The sequence below is a fragment of the Pogoniulus pusillus genome, chromosome 19 (assembly GCF_015220805.1).
Source record: "Pogoniulus pusillus isolate bPogPus1 chromosome 19, bPogPus1.pri, whole genome shotgun sequence".
NCBI classification, from domain to species: Eukaryota; Metazoa; Chordata; class Aves; order Piciformes; family Lybiidae; genus Pogoniulus; species Pogoniulus pusillus.
This window is the reverse complement of record NC_087282.1, coordinates 6,103,004-6,119,976: the sequence shown is the minus strand read 5'-3', so window position 1 is coordinate 6,119,976 and position 16,973 is coordinate 6,103,004. Positions and strand designations below refer to the sequence as shown.

The window sequence follows — 16,973 nt, the reverse complement described above, 5'->3', positions numbered from 1 at the left end:
GTAGACCTATCTCCAGCTAAACTACACAGTCACAGAGTGGTTTCAACTGGAAGGGACCTCCAAAGCTCACCTGGTCCAGCCATCCAGCAGGGACCTCCTCCACTAGATCAGGTTGCTCAGAGCCTTGTCAAGCCTTCCCATGAATATCTCCTGGGGTGGGGCCTCAACTACCTCCCTGGGCAACCTTTTGCAGTGTTTCACCACCCTCGTGGTGCAGAACTTGTTCCAAACATCCCATCTAAATCTCCTCTTATTTCAAACCATCATCCCTCATCCTATCACTGCAGGCCTCTGCAAACAGTCCCTCTCTAACCGTCTTGTAGCCCCCTTCAGGTACTGGCAGGCTGCTGTTCTCCTTAGAACCTTCTCTTCTCCAGGCTGAGCAACCTCAGCTCCCTCAGCCTGTCCTCACATGAGAAGTTTTCCATCTCCCTAATCATTTTCACAGCCCTTTTCTGGACCAGCTCTACCAAGTCCATGTCTTTTCTGTGTGGAGGGCTCCAGAGCTGGACACAATACTCCAGGTGAGATCTTAGCAGAGCAAAGTGGCAGTCACACATCTCAATCTTCTGGCCACATTTCTTTTGATGCTTTGCAGTAGCTCTCAGGAGTTGTGAATGGGATTGGCTGTCTTACACTAAGCTTTGAGGTGAGATGACTGCTATTTAATTTGCTTCATGAGAACTATTGTTGAAAGATGTAGGGATGTCTCCCTGCTTCTGTAGGATGAAAATGCAAGCTCCCTTGCTGCAATCCATTGCCACTTTCCTTCCACATGGGAAAATGTGATGGTGAGACTTCCCTGTCAAGATGAAGAGTGTTGTGTAACCTTACTTCTGGAAGACCATTCATCATCTTCTTGCATTTAAGGCTAATACTGGCATGAAATCTAGACTGCAATATCACCCCTAAGCCATTTGTGCAGTGCTCAAAGATCTTTCATACCTTCCTGAAAGAGATGGAAAACTGTAGGCAGGTCTATAGAGATACTTCTGCTCAGTGATGTGTCTGTACACACTAGTACATGTTAGTTCAGTATGAATCCTCCTTGCTTTGATATTTGTGATCAACCTAGTTGCTTCCTGCTCACATGAAGCATACAAGGGGCTGTGCTTTATTCCTCCAAATACTCATGCAGGTTGCAACAGTGTTGGCCTGTCACAGAAGTCAGTAGTAAGCTGTTAATGCTTCCAGAGGCTTCCTTGACATCATTCAGATGGAAGGGTGTGTTTATACTGAGCTTTGGAATATCTCTGCTGTTGTGGAAGACAGTAAAATGTTCTACACTAAAAATTCACTCTCATGAGCTGTAAATGGCTCTCATCCATCACAGAGCCACAAAGATGCTGATGAAAGGAATGGAACATCTCTCTTATGAGGAGAGACTGAGGGAGGGGGGCTGTGCTGCTTGGAGAAGAGGAGACTGAGAGGTGACCTCATCAGTGGTATAAAGATGTGCAGGGTGAGTGCCAGGAGGCTGGAGCCAGGCTCTGCTGGGTGATGCCTGATGGCAGGCCAAGGGGCAATGGGTGGAAGCTGAGGCATAGGAAGTTTCATGTAAACATGAGGAGGATTTTTTTCCCTGTGAGGATGACAGAACCCTGGAACAGACTGCCCAGGGGGGCTGTGGACTCTCCCTCTCTGGAGATATTCCAAACCTGCCTGGTTGTGTTCCTGTGTGATCTGCTCTAGGTGATGCTGCTCTGGCAGGGGGGTTGGACTGGATGAGCTTCCAGGTCCCTTCCAACCCCTAACATTCTGTGATCTGTGTCTATCCATATGGGAATGTTAGTAGGAACAGAGAGAATAAACTCTCACGTTGTGAAACAGGAAGGTTACATTCTACGGGGAAACTGATTGGTGACTTTGTAAGTGCTGGCAATGAAGGTCTTGGAGGCTGGCCCCTGGCTGTGGGCAGATGGTTTGCACTGTTGGGCAGTTGTAACGCTGCCTTTTCTGCCTTTCAGATCAGTGTGCGTGTTACCACCATGGATGCTGAGCTGGAGTTTGCCATCCAGCCCAACACTACAGGGAAGCAACTCTTTGATCAGGTAAGTGATGGAACCGCTGCAGAAGAACCTGAAGTTGTTAGAGATGTGATTGTATTAAGGCAACAGTAAAAAAAATCCTTAAAGGACTTGAAAGGTAAGCGACAGTCTGCTGTGATGGTTTGGGTGTTACCTGTCCCCCACACACTTAAGAAAATCACCCAGACTAGACTCAGCTGCTGGAAATTAGAATGAAGCTTTATATTTACAGCTCAGCACAATATACAAGCAGACACTTCCAAAATATACAGAAATAGACAAGTTGAAAAGGTAATACAGAAACACAACAACCCTCCCAGAAACCTGAGTCCCCAGGAGGGGCTCCCAACCACCCTTACACCTTCTTCCCACCCCTCTACCTTACCCCAGACTTTGCCTTATGCTCAAGGTGAGTTTGGAGCATTGGCCAGAGGGGTTAGGAAGCAGAAGGGTTAGGCAGGCAGCAAGTTAGAGAGAAAAGTGCAGCCCAAAGCTCAGAGAGAGACTCTGTTATCTGTGTTTATGTTCATGTTCTTCTACCTCTCAGCAAGCCTATGAGTGCAGCAGACATCACCATTGCTTCCTTTTCACAGCCTATCATCTAATTCTTCTCACCAAAATATCCCAGCTAGGCTCAAAGTAGCACACCTGTGCAGTAACCCTGAGAGAACTCAGCACAGTAAGAAGTGATACATTTTGTCAAAACTACTGCATTTTCTTTAAGAATTTGCTAGGAGCTGTTCTTGCTTCTAATGAACTGAGTTGATGCTGTAGCTCATGGTCATTGCACATCAGGAGCTGTCTGCAGCCAGGATTCACAGCAAGTCTTACGAGGGAGTGAGTAGGCTGTCTTCAGTTGACTGACTTGCAAGCATTCTAGAATTGAGTTGGTCTCTGAAACAGGAGAAAGCATAGCTTTGTTTCAGACATTGCTGCAACTCTGCAGGTGAAGTGATGTTCTAGAGTCCCATCAGGCCCTGAGATCAGTCTTAAGATACTGCATTAGGCTGTCTTCACCTATGCAGAATCTTGAGTTCATAGAATCAACCGGGTTGGAAGAGACCTCCAAGATCATCCAGTCCAACCTAAACACCTGGGTGCTTCAGCCTTTCTCTGCTTGCTTTCCTGTCTAAGCAAATCACCTTTTACTCTGATCCAAATAGAAGCCCAAAGTTGATGCCTGTCCTCAGCTGCTCTAACTGTAGCAGTTCAAGCTTTGACAGTCTCAGCTATGATGTTCTGCTGTACTTCTGAAGGTCATGCATCTGCTGCTTGGAGGAAAAATCTGAACAGTAAATTCATAGCTTAGAGAAAAGTAAAATGAATCTTGGATTAATGACAAGATGCAGGAACTGCCAGACCAGATATGTCAGATGTGGGTGTGGTTCAGTAGTGCTAAGTGTTCTGGGACCAGCTCTGCGCAGCGTCTGTCTTCATGAAGAAAGAAACTTAAGGGCTGACCCACCCACAGAAGTCAACTGTTTCTTTTGGGGCCAGCAAACTGAACTAACTGTATTTTTTTTCCAGTTGTTTAACCACAAATTGCTACTTTTCTCTCATGTTCAGCTGAATGATTCAACACTAGATATTATACTGCTCTTTGCAGCCCAGCCCTGAAATGGAAAAGAGGAAGCTCAGGGCAGACCTCATTGCTGGCTACAGCTACTCGAAGGGAGGCTGTGGCCAGGTGGGGTTGGGCTCTTCTGCCAGGCAATCAGTAATAGAAGAAGGGGACACAGTCTCAAGTTGTGCCAGGGGAGGTCTAGGCTGGATGTTAGGAGGAAGTTGTTGTCAGAGCGAGTGATTGGCATTGGAATGGGCTGCCCAGGGAGGTGGTGGAGTTGCTGTCCAGAGAGCGATCCAGCAAAGCCTGTATGGGGTACTTAGTGCCATGGTCTATTTGACTGGCTGGGGCTGGGTGCTAGGTTGGTCTGGATGATCTTGGAGGTCTCTTCCAACCTGGTTGGGTCTATGATATGAATAGAGTGAGATCCCAGGCTTTACTACAAGAGCATCCTTTCATAATGGGAAAAGCAGGAAGTCTTTCCGGAAAGTTCCAAGTTGCAGTGTAGCTCTCAGCTGTCTGTGTGTAACCACGTAGTAGTTCCTATTTATTTTGGCCCTGTGTGGCCTTAGATCTGACAGTATTTGATTGATAGAAGTGAGAGCTGGATTCTCTCCAGAAGCTGTGAATGCAACATGGAAGTCCACCGCAGTTAGTTCATGGGGACAAATGCCTGTGAAGCTGAGGTGACACAGCCCCAAGTTCATTAAAAGGTGGGCTGGTTGTGGGTGGGGCCTTTTTTGGGGGACATGTCCTTCACATGGAAGCTTCCTGTGATTTATTTTTCAGTACCTATTTTTTTTGACATTGTTCAAGCAGAGCACCAGGTTCTAAGAAGTGATAGCAGTGAAGCCAGTATTTTAAACCTGCATGTGATTTACTGCTTAAAATCAGTTCCAGACCATGTGCAGCCCAGACAGCAACTGTGTCCTGGGCTGCAGCAAGAGAAGTGTTGCCAGCAGGGCAAGGAAGGGAATTCTCCCCCTTTACTCTGCTCTCCTGAGACCTCACCTGGAGTACTGTGTGCAGTTCTGGAGCTCCAACACAAGAAGGACAAGTTTGAGCCACTCCAGAGGAGGCCATGAAGATGCTCAGAGGGCTGCAGCAGCTCTGCTCTGACGACAGGCTACAAGAGTTGGGGCTCTGCAGCCTGGAGAAGAGAAGGCTTCCAGGAGACCTTGTAGTAGCCTTCCAGTATCTCAAGGGGGCTACAGGAGGGCTAGGGGGGGACTATTGACAAGGTCTTGTAATGACAGGATGAGGAAGAATGAGTTTAAACTGGCAGAGGGGAGATTCAAACTAGATGTTAGGAAAGGGTACTTTGCAGTGAGGGTGGTGAGACACTGGCACAGGTTGCCCAGGGAGGTTGTGGCTCCTCTCTCCTTGGAGGTGTTCAAGGCCAGGTTGGATGAGGCCCTGAGCAACTTGTTCTAGTGGGAGGTGTCCCTGCCTATGGTGGGAGGTTGGAACTCGATCTTTGAAGTCCCTTCCAACCTAAACCATTTTGTGATCTGCAGCTTTTGCTGCAAGCTGACATTGTGGTGGCAAAACTTATCTCTGAGGTCATGTTTCCAGTATGGGACCTCTTCATGTCTTAGTAATTGATTTCACTCTTATGTCATGTTCTCCAACAGCTGCATGCTCTGCTCCCTGCAGTGTCTCACACAGCACCTGTCTAAACAGAAGCTTTGTTTTTCCCGTGGTAAACACTTTGTGAAGGGAGACAACCAATGCTGTTGCAGCCCCAGTTGATAATGTCCACGAGGCAGTCTTTAGTACAGTGAAACTGGATTGTGGGGGGAGATGGAAGAGGAAATAACAGTGTGGAGAGGGGAAGGAGAGGAAGTCTGAAGCTAGCTATTAACATTTGCTATTTCCAGAAGGTCTGGTGGGCACCATCTCTTTGTGTCTTCAAGAAAAGACTGGATGAGGCACTTAGTGCCATGGTCTAGTTGATTGGATAGGGCTGAGTGATAGGTTGGACTGGATGATCTTGGAGGTCTCTTCCAACCTGGTTGATTCTATGATTCTATCTACCACACTTGCTGGTATAAGGATGAGGCTGTTTTCTACTGCCCAGCACACAAGAGTTCCTTGTGGGGGTAGTGCTGTTGGTTCCTGATGGGAGTAATAATGAAATGGATAACCTAGAGCTTCAGCAGTGGCAGATGTTCAGGTTTTGACTAAGTGATTGGCCAAAGACCTGGCACAGGAGTGTCAGTATGGTACCACCACAGTGATGGTGATAGAAAGGCTAACCCTCTGCCAGGGTTTGAGAGCATTGGGAGCGGTAGGGTAGGGAGATGGCAGTAGATGTGAGGATGTCGAGCACCCTGCTTTGAGCATGAAGGAGGAGTTTTAGTGGCTACTGCTATGTGTCAGAGGAATCTAAGCTCAGCTTTGTTTGCTGCCTTGCAATCCAATCATTGTCCCTTTACAATTAAGGAAACTAATTGCAAAGGAGGTAGCTATTCATCTCCTGCCACAACAGGAAACATTTCATCTTGGTCTCTGAATGCAGATACATAACAGACTGTTGTCTGTCCCTCTCTTTTGGGTAGAAAACTCAAGGCTCTTTCCTGTAACAAAAGAGACTTTATGATCAGACTTAACACACCAAGAAAAGCAAATATTTCTTGTGTGTGGACCTGCTCAAAGGGATTATTGATCTCTGCATAAAGAACCAACTGAATACCAAACCAAAACATGGAAGCCTCTAGTGAGCTGCCTGTAAATACTAAACTTGCTGCCTTTAGTGTGGAGGTGGGGCTTTGAATATATCATCAGCTGGCATATATCCAGCTTGTTGCAAATGGCTGAGCTGTTGGAGTGGATTAGTTCCTGCAAAGGGAAAGTCTGGAGCTGATGCTGCTGATGGGGACTAAGCAGTGACTGCTGTCTGACTGATACCTGTTCACTCCGTCTCCGTCTCCATCCTGAGCTGGTCTTGGGTCCTATGCTGGCTTATGTAAGAACAAAGTTCACTTTGTAGCTCACTTAAATTGTGCTGTGCTCCTGGAATTGCCAATTCAGTGCTTTCTGCATGATGCTGGTTCTAGAAAAGAAGCTGCTTTCATCAGTGCTTTTTATTTTTGTGGAGGGAAGAGAGAGTTCCTCTACAAAGCAAACTTAAGACTTCTGCTGTTGCAGTACATTGACCTCCTGGTGTGAAACCTGATTTTTTTTTGACATTTACAGTAAAATTTTAAGATACCATGCATATTTTTTGCCCTAAGGTGGCCTTTCAGTTTGAACTGTCTGTTCAGAGTTAAGCAAAAAGGAAGCTGTTAAGGCTAACCAAGGTTTCTAACTGCACAGCTACCTTAGTGCATGTTGCTGTTTAGGCAGGATTTATTTGCACTTGTTCTGTGTAAAGGTAGATCAATATTAATTATGACAAAACTCTTGACCTCTGAGTAGGGTTTAGAAGACTTTTGGAAAGCTTGCATCTAAGTGGGAGCTTCATGATAGGGGAAATATTTTGAGCCTGAAGTTCCATAGCAATAATAGGTGAATAGGGTTGAGGTAGAAGCTTCCTTATCTTCCTCTCTCCTGCTTGGTTCAATTCCAAAGTGATTTTTTTTGTTGTGATAGAACAATGAAGGTGTTTCACTCATCTGTTTGAGATAGTCTTCTGCACCAAAGCAGATGACTGTAGGAGGAAAATTGAGCTGGCTATGTGTTGCAGTAATGTGGCTTACAATAGAGATGCTCCTGTAGCACTCCATGCCCTGGGCTTGCAACTGCACAGCACTAGCTTAAAAAGCTTAAGCTTGTGTGCATGGCCAAAACCTGGATCAATTGAGACAGGGTTGTGCTGTCTGCCTTCTGCAGCTGTGCTTATGGACCTCTTAGCATCATCTGTTGAGTTCCAGTGCTTTCTGATGTGCTAGCAAAACCAGTAACTCTGCTGCTGTTTCTCAGCTGCTAGTGGTGGACTCAAAGAGCTTGAGGTATAGAAACTGTCACCAGTTTCACAGGAATGTGTAGAACTGGCTTTTGTGAAAGCAGTGGTCCAACCAGAAATGGACTACTTGTTTCTAAAGAGGTCAGTGGCCACCTGGAACTAGCTTAACCTGGAGAAGATTCTGTCATTTAGCACTTTGAAAGGGAGTGTTAGAAATGCATCCATCAGCCCCATGAAAGGAGACAGCTAACCATGGCTGTAGATGGAAGCCCAGCTTGGGTGTTAAGGTATCTAGAAGGCCATGTTCTTAATTGTTGTTGACTATGGGAGATGAAGCTGGAGGTGTGGCACCAGTTCAGAGCTCCTCCAGCAATAAGGTTTGCTAGGAGTTTTCTCTTGGAAGCACTTGACATGCCTAGCAGAAAAAGGAGAGAGAGAGGCTGGTGTCATTAGGACAGGAGGTGAGATTCAAGACAGATTTGTTTTGCACTGTAACCTGGGCCTTTGGCTCAGGAACTTGGTCTAAGTCCAATGTCATTTCATCTGCTTGCATGCTTTGGTCTTGTTCATGCATAGAAAGTGTTTCCATGCATGATCTGTGCTTGTTATGAGCATGGTAGTGTATTTCCTGGGCTGAGGACCAGGGAACCTTCGATCATCATCTTCATGCTAACACTTCCATTTAACAGGCTGCTTATGGCTTCCCTTCTGCTGTGGGGCAGCACTTGGTGAAAGGCAAGAACATAGATCAGAGGGAGATGGGTGAGTGCCGAGGGGAAGGACAGGAAGAAAAGTAAGGAATAAGAAGCAGCAAGAGAAAAGGCTACCTGGAAGACCTTTTTTTCTTCTCTGAGTAGAAGTTAAAGATAGTAGTAGTGTGTGCTTAGACTGTCTGCAGAAGGTGAAGTGAGAGCCACCAGAATTGCACCTTTCTGCCTGAGGCAGCTTTGCTTACTAAGTGGAAATTTAAGCGAAGTGGTACTCGATGAAGAACTTGATCCTGGCTGGTCAAGGTACCGTGGGACTGCTGGATTTTAAGGCTGCCTGTAATCTGCTGCCAGTTGTAGACTTGACCTTGCAGTGCATGCCAAACAAGATCCAGGGACTGATGAATGCTCTCCCTGGCACGAAGAACAGATGTCACTCCCCGGCTGAGAGTGTGAACTCGGTATTTAAGTGTAGTGGTCTGTGATAAACAGTGCTCTGTACTCTCCTCTCTTGTGTGCCAGCTCTGCTCCGTCCACTGCCAGGAGCTGTCTGCTCTTTGGAACATCTCGCAGTTCATCAGGGCTCTGAAAGCTGTGCACCCCCAAAGGCAGCTGAGCTGTGAGCTGCCAGCCAGGCTCCTCGCAGCTGCAGAAAGCTGGCTCTTCATGCTTTTGCCGTGCTAAATGGGGCTCAGTCGCTCAGTGAAGCTGAGGTGGGAAGGAGGGCTCTCTATGCCTCCCACCCCTGCCTTGATTCAGTGGCAGCTTGGGGGTGTGATGTTGTGTACGGTGCTGTCTGCCCAGTCCCTTGTTGTCACCGCGATTGCTGTCCAGGCTTCTGCTGTGGAATAAAAGTCCTTTTGTGCAGGGCCCCAGTGTGATGCCTTTCAGTTCCTTGCTGGCAGACCAGCTTGTTGCATTCCCAGGCATAAGCTACTGACTAATGCAAGTGAGGCAAGCAGACACATCAGCAGAGGGGGGAGCTTCCATCCCATTGAGATGTTAATGCTGCCAAGAACAGAGCTTTCCTTGGGCCCTGGGACAGCCTTTCTTGCTCCTCGTTCCACGTGTTTTCAGGGTAGACAGCAAACTGATTCTTCTCTGCAAGTCTCCTTAGCTGTGTGCATCATACTGCCTGGTGTGCACAAGTGAAGGGTCATCTGCCCCACGCTTATGTGACTACAGGGGCTGCAGGCCAGCTCTCCAGGTCTTACTCAAGCAAGGACAGCCTGAATCATTTCATGGACTCCAGCAGGATGATGCACACAGACTACATGATCTTGCATAGGTTTAGTCTCTGCCTGCTGTTGAAAGCTTTTGGGTTTGGGGTCTGGAAAGAGCTAGGGCCCTGATGCTGATTTGTAAGGCCAGAAGAAACGTTTGATCAGAGCCCTAACTCTAGTGATGAGTTTGCAGAGACTCTCTGTCTTTGGTTTTGTGTCTTACCAAAGCTAGAGACAGCATGAGAAGAGAACAGAGTGTATCCTTAGGATTCAACAAGAAGTTAATTGAGAAGAAATTAGGCATTTAGGAAGAAACTGCTAAATACAAGGCAGTTCAAAATCACTTAAGCTTACCTGGCAGAGGAGACACCATGATCAGGCAGTTGGTTTTCCCAGGGCAAGGCTTGTACCCTGCTTGTCCTCTGACAGAGGGGAGCTGTGAGCAAGCCCAAGGGGTGGGTGGTGTGTAAAAACAGCTTACAGTGTTGTACTTAATGCACTGTGTCAACTTGAAGACAAATGTTTTCTCCTTTCCACTTCCTTGTTCTTATACTTGCAAAGAAGGCACTTTCCTGGCACCTATCTTACTAGGCAACTCCTAGAGGTTAGGGAGAGGTCTGGAGGAACTTAAGCTTCTAGGCTTACTGCACCCTGTGGCATGTCCCAAAATCGACAGGGCACAAAGCTGTGTCTTCCTGCTAGTGAGCAGGCTTTACCCAGAAGATTCCCCCTCCTTTTTATCAGCAGTAGCATTATAGTGCAGTAGTCTTGCCCCCCCGTGAGGCTCTTGTCTCCTGTTACAGTATGTCTGTGAAGCCTTCTGAGCACGCCCCTGGTGTGCTAGGGAAATGACTAAGGGGACAGATTACACAGTGGTGCACTTCACTTCTGGGGTGACTTTCTGTGCTGGCACAAGGGATGGTATATTGATTACCCACTGCAGGAGACTTTGAAGCCCTATCTGGATGCATCCTCGTGTGACCCATGCTAGATTATGTGGTCCTGCTCTGGCAGGGCATTTGGACTTGAAGATATCCAGAGGTCCTTTCCAACCCCTAACGTCCTGTAATCCTGTGAGTGGGGCCACTCATGGAAGAGCTACATGGAAGGGCTGCCCACAGCTATGAGTGATGTAAATACAAATTGCAGAATGGCACAGCCTAGCAGCACACAGCCTGGCAGGGTGATTCATGGCTCTTGAATGACAGGTGAGTGGTGTACCTGCAAATGGAGCTGTGTGGTTGATTCCTGGCAGCTGTTACACCTGTCAGACCTGTTGCATTGTACTTTGGCTATACAATGGTGCCTCATGAGTAGCTGAAGAGAGCAGTGTCCCTGCTGGGGTTTGTAACTAGCAACAAGCTTGAAAGAGATGGAGAGGGAAGAATGCATCTATCATTTGAGACCCCTCAGGTACCCTATCATCTCTGTATGTGCACTGTAGCAGGGGAGGCAGAAGGCTGGGGCAGAGATAATGTTTATGTTCCTCTGAACTTCTCTCTGAGAGTGTCCTCTGCCACCACTGAGCTTAATTCACCTGTCTGGGGCTCTTGCCACCTGTCTTCCAGGTTGTCAAGACAATTGGTCTAAGAGAGGTGTGGTTTTTCGGACTGCAGTATCAGGACACCAAGGGCTTCTCCACATGGCTGAAATTGAACAAAAAGGTATGTGTGCTTTAACCTTTCATGTTTGTTTGCTCTAATCTTGGCTTCCCTTCTCTTAAAGGGCAAATTCAAGTCTCCTTTTGTCAGGGTTAGGGATCTGAAGTACTGCAAGATCAGTGAGCAGGTGTTGCCTTCCCTCAGCCTACATTCCATCTCCTCAGGGTGCAGGAGTCATAGTGTCTGATCTGGTCCTCCTAGTTGGTTATCTAGGCAGATCTATGACCCTTCCTAGTAATGCTAACGTGGTGCTTGTGTGAGCATCTTGGTTGGAGAGAAACCTGGAAAGGAACTCACTTAGCACTCATATACTCCAGTATCTGAAGTGGGCTACAGGAGAGCTGGGGAGGGACTATTGACAGGGTCTTGTAATGGCAGGATGGGTTTAAACTGGCAGAGGGGAGATTTAAACTAGATTTTAGGAAGAAGTTCTTGATAGTGGGGGTGGTGAGACACTGGCACAGGTTGCCCAGGGAGGTCGTGGAGCACAGAATCACCCAATGTGATCAAAGATCACATTGGGTGATTCTGTGCTCCACGACCTCCCTGGAGGTGATCAAGACCAGGTTGGACGAGGCCTCGAGCAACCTGTTCTAGTGAGAGGTGTCCTTGCCTATGGCAGGGGGTTGGAACTGGATGATCTTTGAGGTCCCTTCCAACCTAAACCATTTGATGACTAATGGCTTTTGACATCTCCTGTGGTGAGAGGTGATGAAGCGTTTAGCAGTGAGGAACTGAGCATCCCTGTTGTTCTGCCTGCTCAATTCTGTACTGGAAAGGAGAATTTGTTTTCCAATGCATGCTTGTCTTTCTGTCCATAAACTTGCTCCCTTTCACTGGGTAATGGGGTGTGAACTCTACCCACTTTGCAGGTGACAGCACAGGATGTACGCAAAGAGAGCCCCCTGCTTTTCAAATTCCGTGCCAAGTTCTACCCAGAGGATGTGGCAGAAGAGTTGATCCAGGACATCACTCAGCGCCTTTTCTTCCTCCAAGTGAAGGAGGCCATTCTGAATGATGACATTTATTGCCCTCCAGAAACAGCTGTCCTTCTGGCTTCTTATGCTGTCCAGTCAAAATATGGAGACTTCAACAAAGAGGTGCACAAGTCTGGCTACCTGGCGAGTGACAAACTGCTCCCACAGAGGTAAATGCACCTGGGTAGTCTGAGACCTTCTTTGCCTTCAAGAGTCTGGGATTTATTTTTTTTAGTGGGAGGTGGTGTCTTGAGTGGAATCCTAGAATCATTCAGGTTGGAAAAGACCCTTGGGATCACCAGGTGCAACTCCTAATCCTACTTCACAAAGTTCACCCCTAAACTGTATCCCCAGGTACCCTAAACTATCTTTAAACACATCCAGGGGTGGTGACTCAGCCACCTCCCTGGGCAGCCCATCCCAATGCCTGACCATTCTTGCTGGGGAAAGTTTTTTTTCCTAATGTCCAGTCTAAACCTCCCCTGTGGCAGCTTGAGGCCATTCCCTCTTTTGCTGTCACTAATTACTGTGAGAAGAAACCAGCACCAACCTCTCTACAACATCCGTTCAGGTAGACGGTGATGAGGTCTCCTCTAAATGCCTCCTTTCCTTCAAACTAACCATCCTCAGCTCCTTCAGTTGCTCTTCATAGGACTTATTCTTCAGGCCCTTTACCAGTTTCATTGACCTCCTTTGCATTCCCCTCAGCACTTCCCTTTCTGTCTTATATTGAGGTGTTCAGAGTAAAATTCTGAAGCCTCTGCAATGACTTGGATTAAAGCTCTTCATTGTTGTCTACAGCTACCTGAAGGGAGGCTGTAGCCAGGTGGGGTTGAGCTCTTCTGCCAGACAAGCAGCAACAGAAGAAGGGGACGCAGTCTCAAGTGCTGCCAGGGGAGTTCTAGGCTGGATGTTAGGAGGAATTTGTTGTCAGAGAGAGTGATTGGCATTGGAATGGGCTGCCCAGGGAGGTGGTGGAGTCGCTGTGCCTGGAGGTGTTGAAGCAAAGCCTGTATGAGGCACTTAGTGCCATGGTCTGGGTGATTGGCCAGGGCTGGGTGCTAGGTTGGGTGATCTTGGAGGTCTCTTCCAACCTGGTTGATTCTGTGATTCTATGATTAAAACATACTAAACATCTTATTGCCACTGAAGAAAATGATCAGAAGGAGATAGTGGAGCTCCAAAAGAAGAAAAGATGATGCTGGAAGGAGGAGCACAACAGAATACATCTTGTCCTTCAGCCAATGCTAACCAGCATCTCCCTAGCAGTGGAAATGAATATTTTTGTGGAAGAACTCTGATGCCAGTGGAGTATTTAGTGGAGAGTTGATGTGTTTAAATTCAGGAGAGGTGTGACTCTGTGTGGATAAATGCAATGGCTGGTCTCAAGCATCCCAATATGCTCTTTCTAGAGTTCTGGAGCAGCACAAGCTTAACAAGGACCAGTGGGAGGAGAGGATCCAGGTGTGGCATGAGGAACATCGAGGAATGATTAGGTAACTGCTGCAGTGTGACATTGATATATTTAAAGTGCTAAGTGCCTGTGTGTGATGTGTGAGTGCCTGCAAAAATCTGTCTGGCTTCAGGATGAGTTGGCATTCTTCACTTATTCTGCTCAGAGTGTCTAGATTCACCTGCCTCTGCCTTTGCTAGTCCACATCAGCCTTAGTAAAACAAAACTGAGTTGGCAGAGTTTGTGTTTTATCTGCTAGGGTGATGCTTTGCCAGCCTGTTGCTGCTCTGCCTGCCTAGGAAGGCAGCACATCCCTGTTCTAACAACTTAGAGACTCAAAAAGGAGTATATGTATTTCTTTTTGCACACTGCAGGGAAGATGCTGTCTTGGAGTACCTGAAAATTGCACAGGATCTGGAAATGTATGGTGTGAACTACTTCAGCATTAAGAACAAGAAAGGCTCTGAGCTCTGGCTAGGTGTAGATGCTCTTGGACTCAACATTTATGAGCAGAATGACAGGTAACAAACTCCTTCTCCTCTGCCTTCAGCTGCCTTCCAGTATAAAGGCAACAAAACTCTTCTGGAACTCAAATCTATAACTAAACTCTACAGTTTCTGCCTCAGCTTTGCTTTTTGATGCTGCTATAATGATCCATGAAATGTGCAGCTTTGGGCCAAAAACTACAAGACATTGACAAGTCAGGCTAGGTTTACTGTTTATGCCCTGACTTATTGCCACAGATGCATTCTCCAGTTCTGTCTTCCATTAAAATAAATGGACCTGAAAAACTGCTTCTAATTCATCTGCATGACTCAATTTGTTTGCTGATTCCACTCAGCATAAGAGTACTGAAATATGAGGGTGGGTTTAGGAGAGGTTTGAGCTCTGTTGTTGTAAATCAAGAACTGGGAATGATTTTTGGGAGGAGGGGTCCTTAATTTTCCTTTTGCTTTGCATTTCTGCAGGCTAACACCAAAAATTGGATTCCCTTGGAGTGAGATCAGAAATATCTCTTTCAATGACAAGAAATTTGTTATCAAACCTATTGACAAGAAAGCACCAGTAAGCAGCAACACTCAAGTGAAACTTTTTTGGGCTTCTTAATAGAATTATTTTACACTTGATTTATTTTTAATGGCAGGCAACATTTTCATTAATAGTGTCAACCCTGATTTCAGCTCTGCTCTACTACCTGGTCTGTTCAGGGCAGTGTGCATAGAATGGGTCTAATGGTAGTGAAGGTGATAACCGGGATTGGTTCCTGGCTAGGAATATTCCATCCAGTTCTGGGCTCCCCAGTTCAAGAGGGACAGGGATCTACTTGAGAGAGTCCAACAGAGGGCTACAAGGATGAAGGAGCTGGAGCACTGCCTGTTGAGGAAAAGCTGAGAGCCCTGGGGCTGTTTAGTTTGGAGAATGGAAGGCTAAGGGGGGGATCTAATACATGTTTATAAATATTTGGGCGCTGGGGGTCAAGAAGGATAGGACAGGGACAGGCTCTGCTCACTTGTGCCCTGTGATAGGACATGGGGCAGTGGATGTAAACTGCAGCACAGGAAGTTTCACCTCAACATAAGGAAGAACTTCTTTACTGTAAAGGTCCCAGAGCACTGGCACAGGCTCCCTAGAGAGGTTGTGGAGTCTCCTTCTCTGGAGACTTTCAAGCCCTGTCTGGACGTGTTCCTTTGTGACCTGCAGTAGATTCTGTGGTTCTGTTCTGACAGGGAGGTTGGTCTGGAAGATCTCCAGAGGTCCCTTCCAACCTCTAACGTCCTGTGAACTTATTCAATATAACCTTAAGTTGTTCATAGACAGTGGTGGGGAGATGGTTTTTGTTTAGGGTCTGATTCTCCTAAGGCCATTCAGATGATGCTTTACAAGTTGGGCATTTCTGCCCTGTGCAATTTGTCAGCTTGCAATTAATTCCTGAAAGATTGGTGTCTGACCACCACACCACTGATGAGTTGCACACCACCTAAGAAAGCTGGCTGGCACTTAGAGTGTAGGGTCTTGGAGCATGCTGCAGATATGCTTAGAGAACAGATCTGCTATGAAGACAGGCTGAGGGAGCTGGGATTGCTCAGCCTGAAAAAGAAGAGTCTCTAGGGTGACCTAATAGTGGCTTTCCAGTACCTTAAGGGGGCCTACAAGAAGGATGGAGAGAGACTGTTTGCAAAGGCCTGCAGCAATAGGACAAGAGCCTATGGCTTCAACATAGAGGAGAGCAGGTTTAGATAGGATGTTAGGAACAAGCTCTTTACCATGAGGGTAGTGGAACACTGGAACAGGTTGCCCTGGGAGGCAGTTGAGTTCCCACCCTGGGAGGCAGTTGAGTTCCCACCCTGGGAGGCAGTTGAGTTCCCACCCTGGGAGGCAGTTGAGTTCCCATCCTTGAAGATGGAATCATAGAATCACAGAATGGTTTAGGTTGAAAGGGACCTCAAAGATCATCTAGTCCCATAGGCAGGAACACCTCTCACTAGAACAGGTCACTCAAGGCCTCATCCAGCCTGGCCTTGAACACCTCCAGGGATGTTGTGGATCACAGAATGTGATCTATAATCACATTCTGTGATCCACAACCTTCCTGGTTAACCTGTGCCAGTGTCTTGCCATCCTCACTGCAAAGAACTTCCTAACATGTAGTCACTCCTCATCCTGTCATTACAAGACCTTCTCAGTAGTCCCTCCCTGGCCTTCCTGTAGCTCCTTCAGATACCTGAAGGCTACTACAAGGTCTCCTGGAAGCCTTCTCCAGGCTGCAGAGCCCCAACTCTTGTAGCCTGTCCTCATAGAAGATACTCAAACTGAAGCTCTACAGAGTTCTGGGCAGCCTGATTTAGCTGAGGATGCCCCTGCTGATTGCAGAGCAGGGTGGACAACCTGCAGAGGTCCCTGCTGACCCAGGCCATTCTGTGATAATGCTGCTTTTTTGTTGCCCCAAGGACTTTGTGTTCTATGCCCCTCGGTTACGGATTAACAAGCGGATCTTGGCGCTCTGCATGGGGAACCACGAGCTCTACATGCGCAGGCGTAAGCCAGACACCATCGAGGTGCAGCAGATGAAAGCACAGGCTCGGGAGGAGAAGCACCAGAAACAGATGGAGAGGTGGGTAGGGTTCTGAGTAACCTGGCCTTTGTCAGTCACTGCACGATAGCCTCGTGTGCTGGCAGCACCTTGCTGTGCTTGAGCCAAAAATAGAGCAGATTGCTTTCTGCTTCAGCAGACCTGGTGGGACAGTGGCAAATGGCACTCATCACAGTTGTGCCACACCATCACTTTCTTAAAGAGTTGCCCAGGTGCTTGATGGGAGCAATGTGGATCTTGATAAAAGGAGATTTCTCCAATAGCATTGCTGTTAGGAGCTTGCCATTGAGAGGAAGGCCAGCAGAACTTTCTGTACTCTTGTGGAAGGTCATCTCATGGCTTCACTAGGAAGTGCTCCAATCT

At 47.2% G+C, this 16,973-nt stretch overlaps 1 protein-coding gene across 1 annotated transcript in view; it reads left to right on the top strand.

Annotated features, from left to right (window-relative positions):
- Window positions 1-16,973, top strand: part of MSN (moesin) — a 54,332-nt gene that overhangs the window by 28,006 nt on the left and 9,353 nt on the right. Inside the window, exons 2-8 of the mRNA XM_064159045.1 lie at window positions 1,968-2,051; window positions 10,997-11,092; window positions 11,962-12,236; window positions 13,479-13,562; window positions 13,894-14,040; window positions 14,488-14,584; window positions 16,468-16,631. Of these exons, the coding sequence (XP_064015115.1) occupies window positions 1,968-2,051; window positions 10,997-11,092; window positions 11,962-12,236; window positions 13,479-13,562; window positions 13,894-14,040; window positions 14,488-14,584; window positions 16,468-16,631 (947 nt within the window). The remainder of the gene's footprint in view (window positions 1-1,967; window positions 2,052-10,996; window positions 11,093-11,961; window positions 12,237-13,478; window positions 13,563-13,893; window positions 14,041-14,487; window positions 14,585-16,467; window positions 16,632-16,973) is intronic.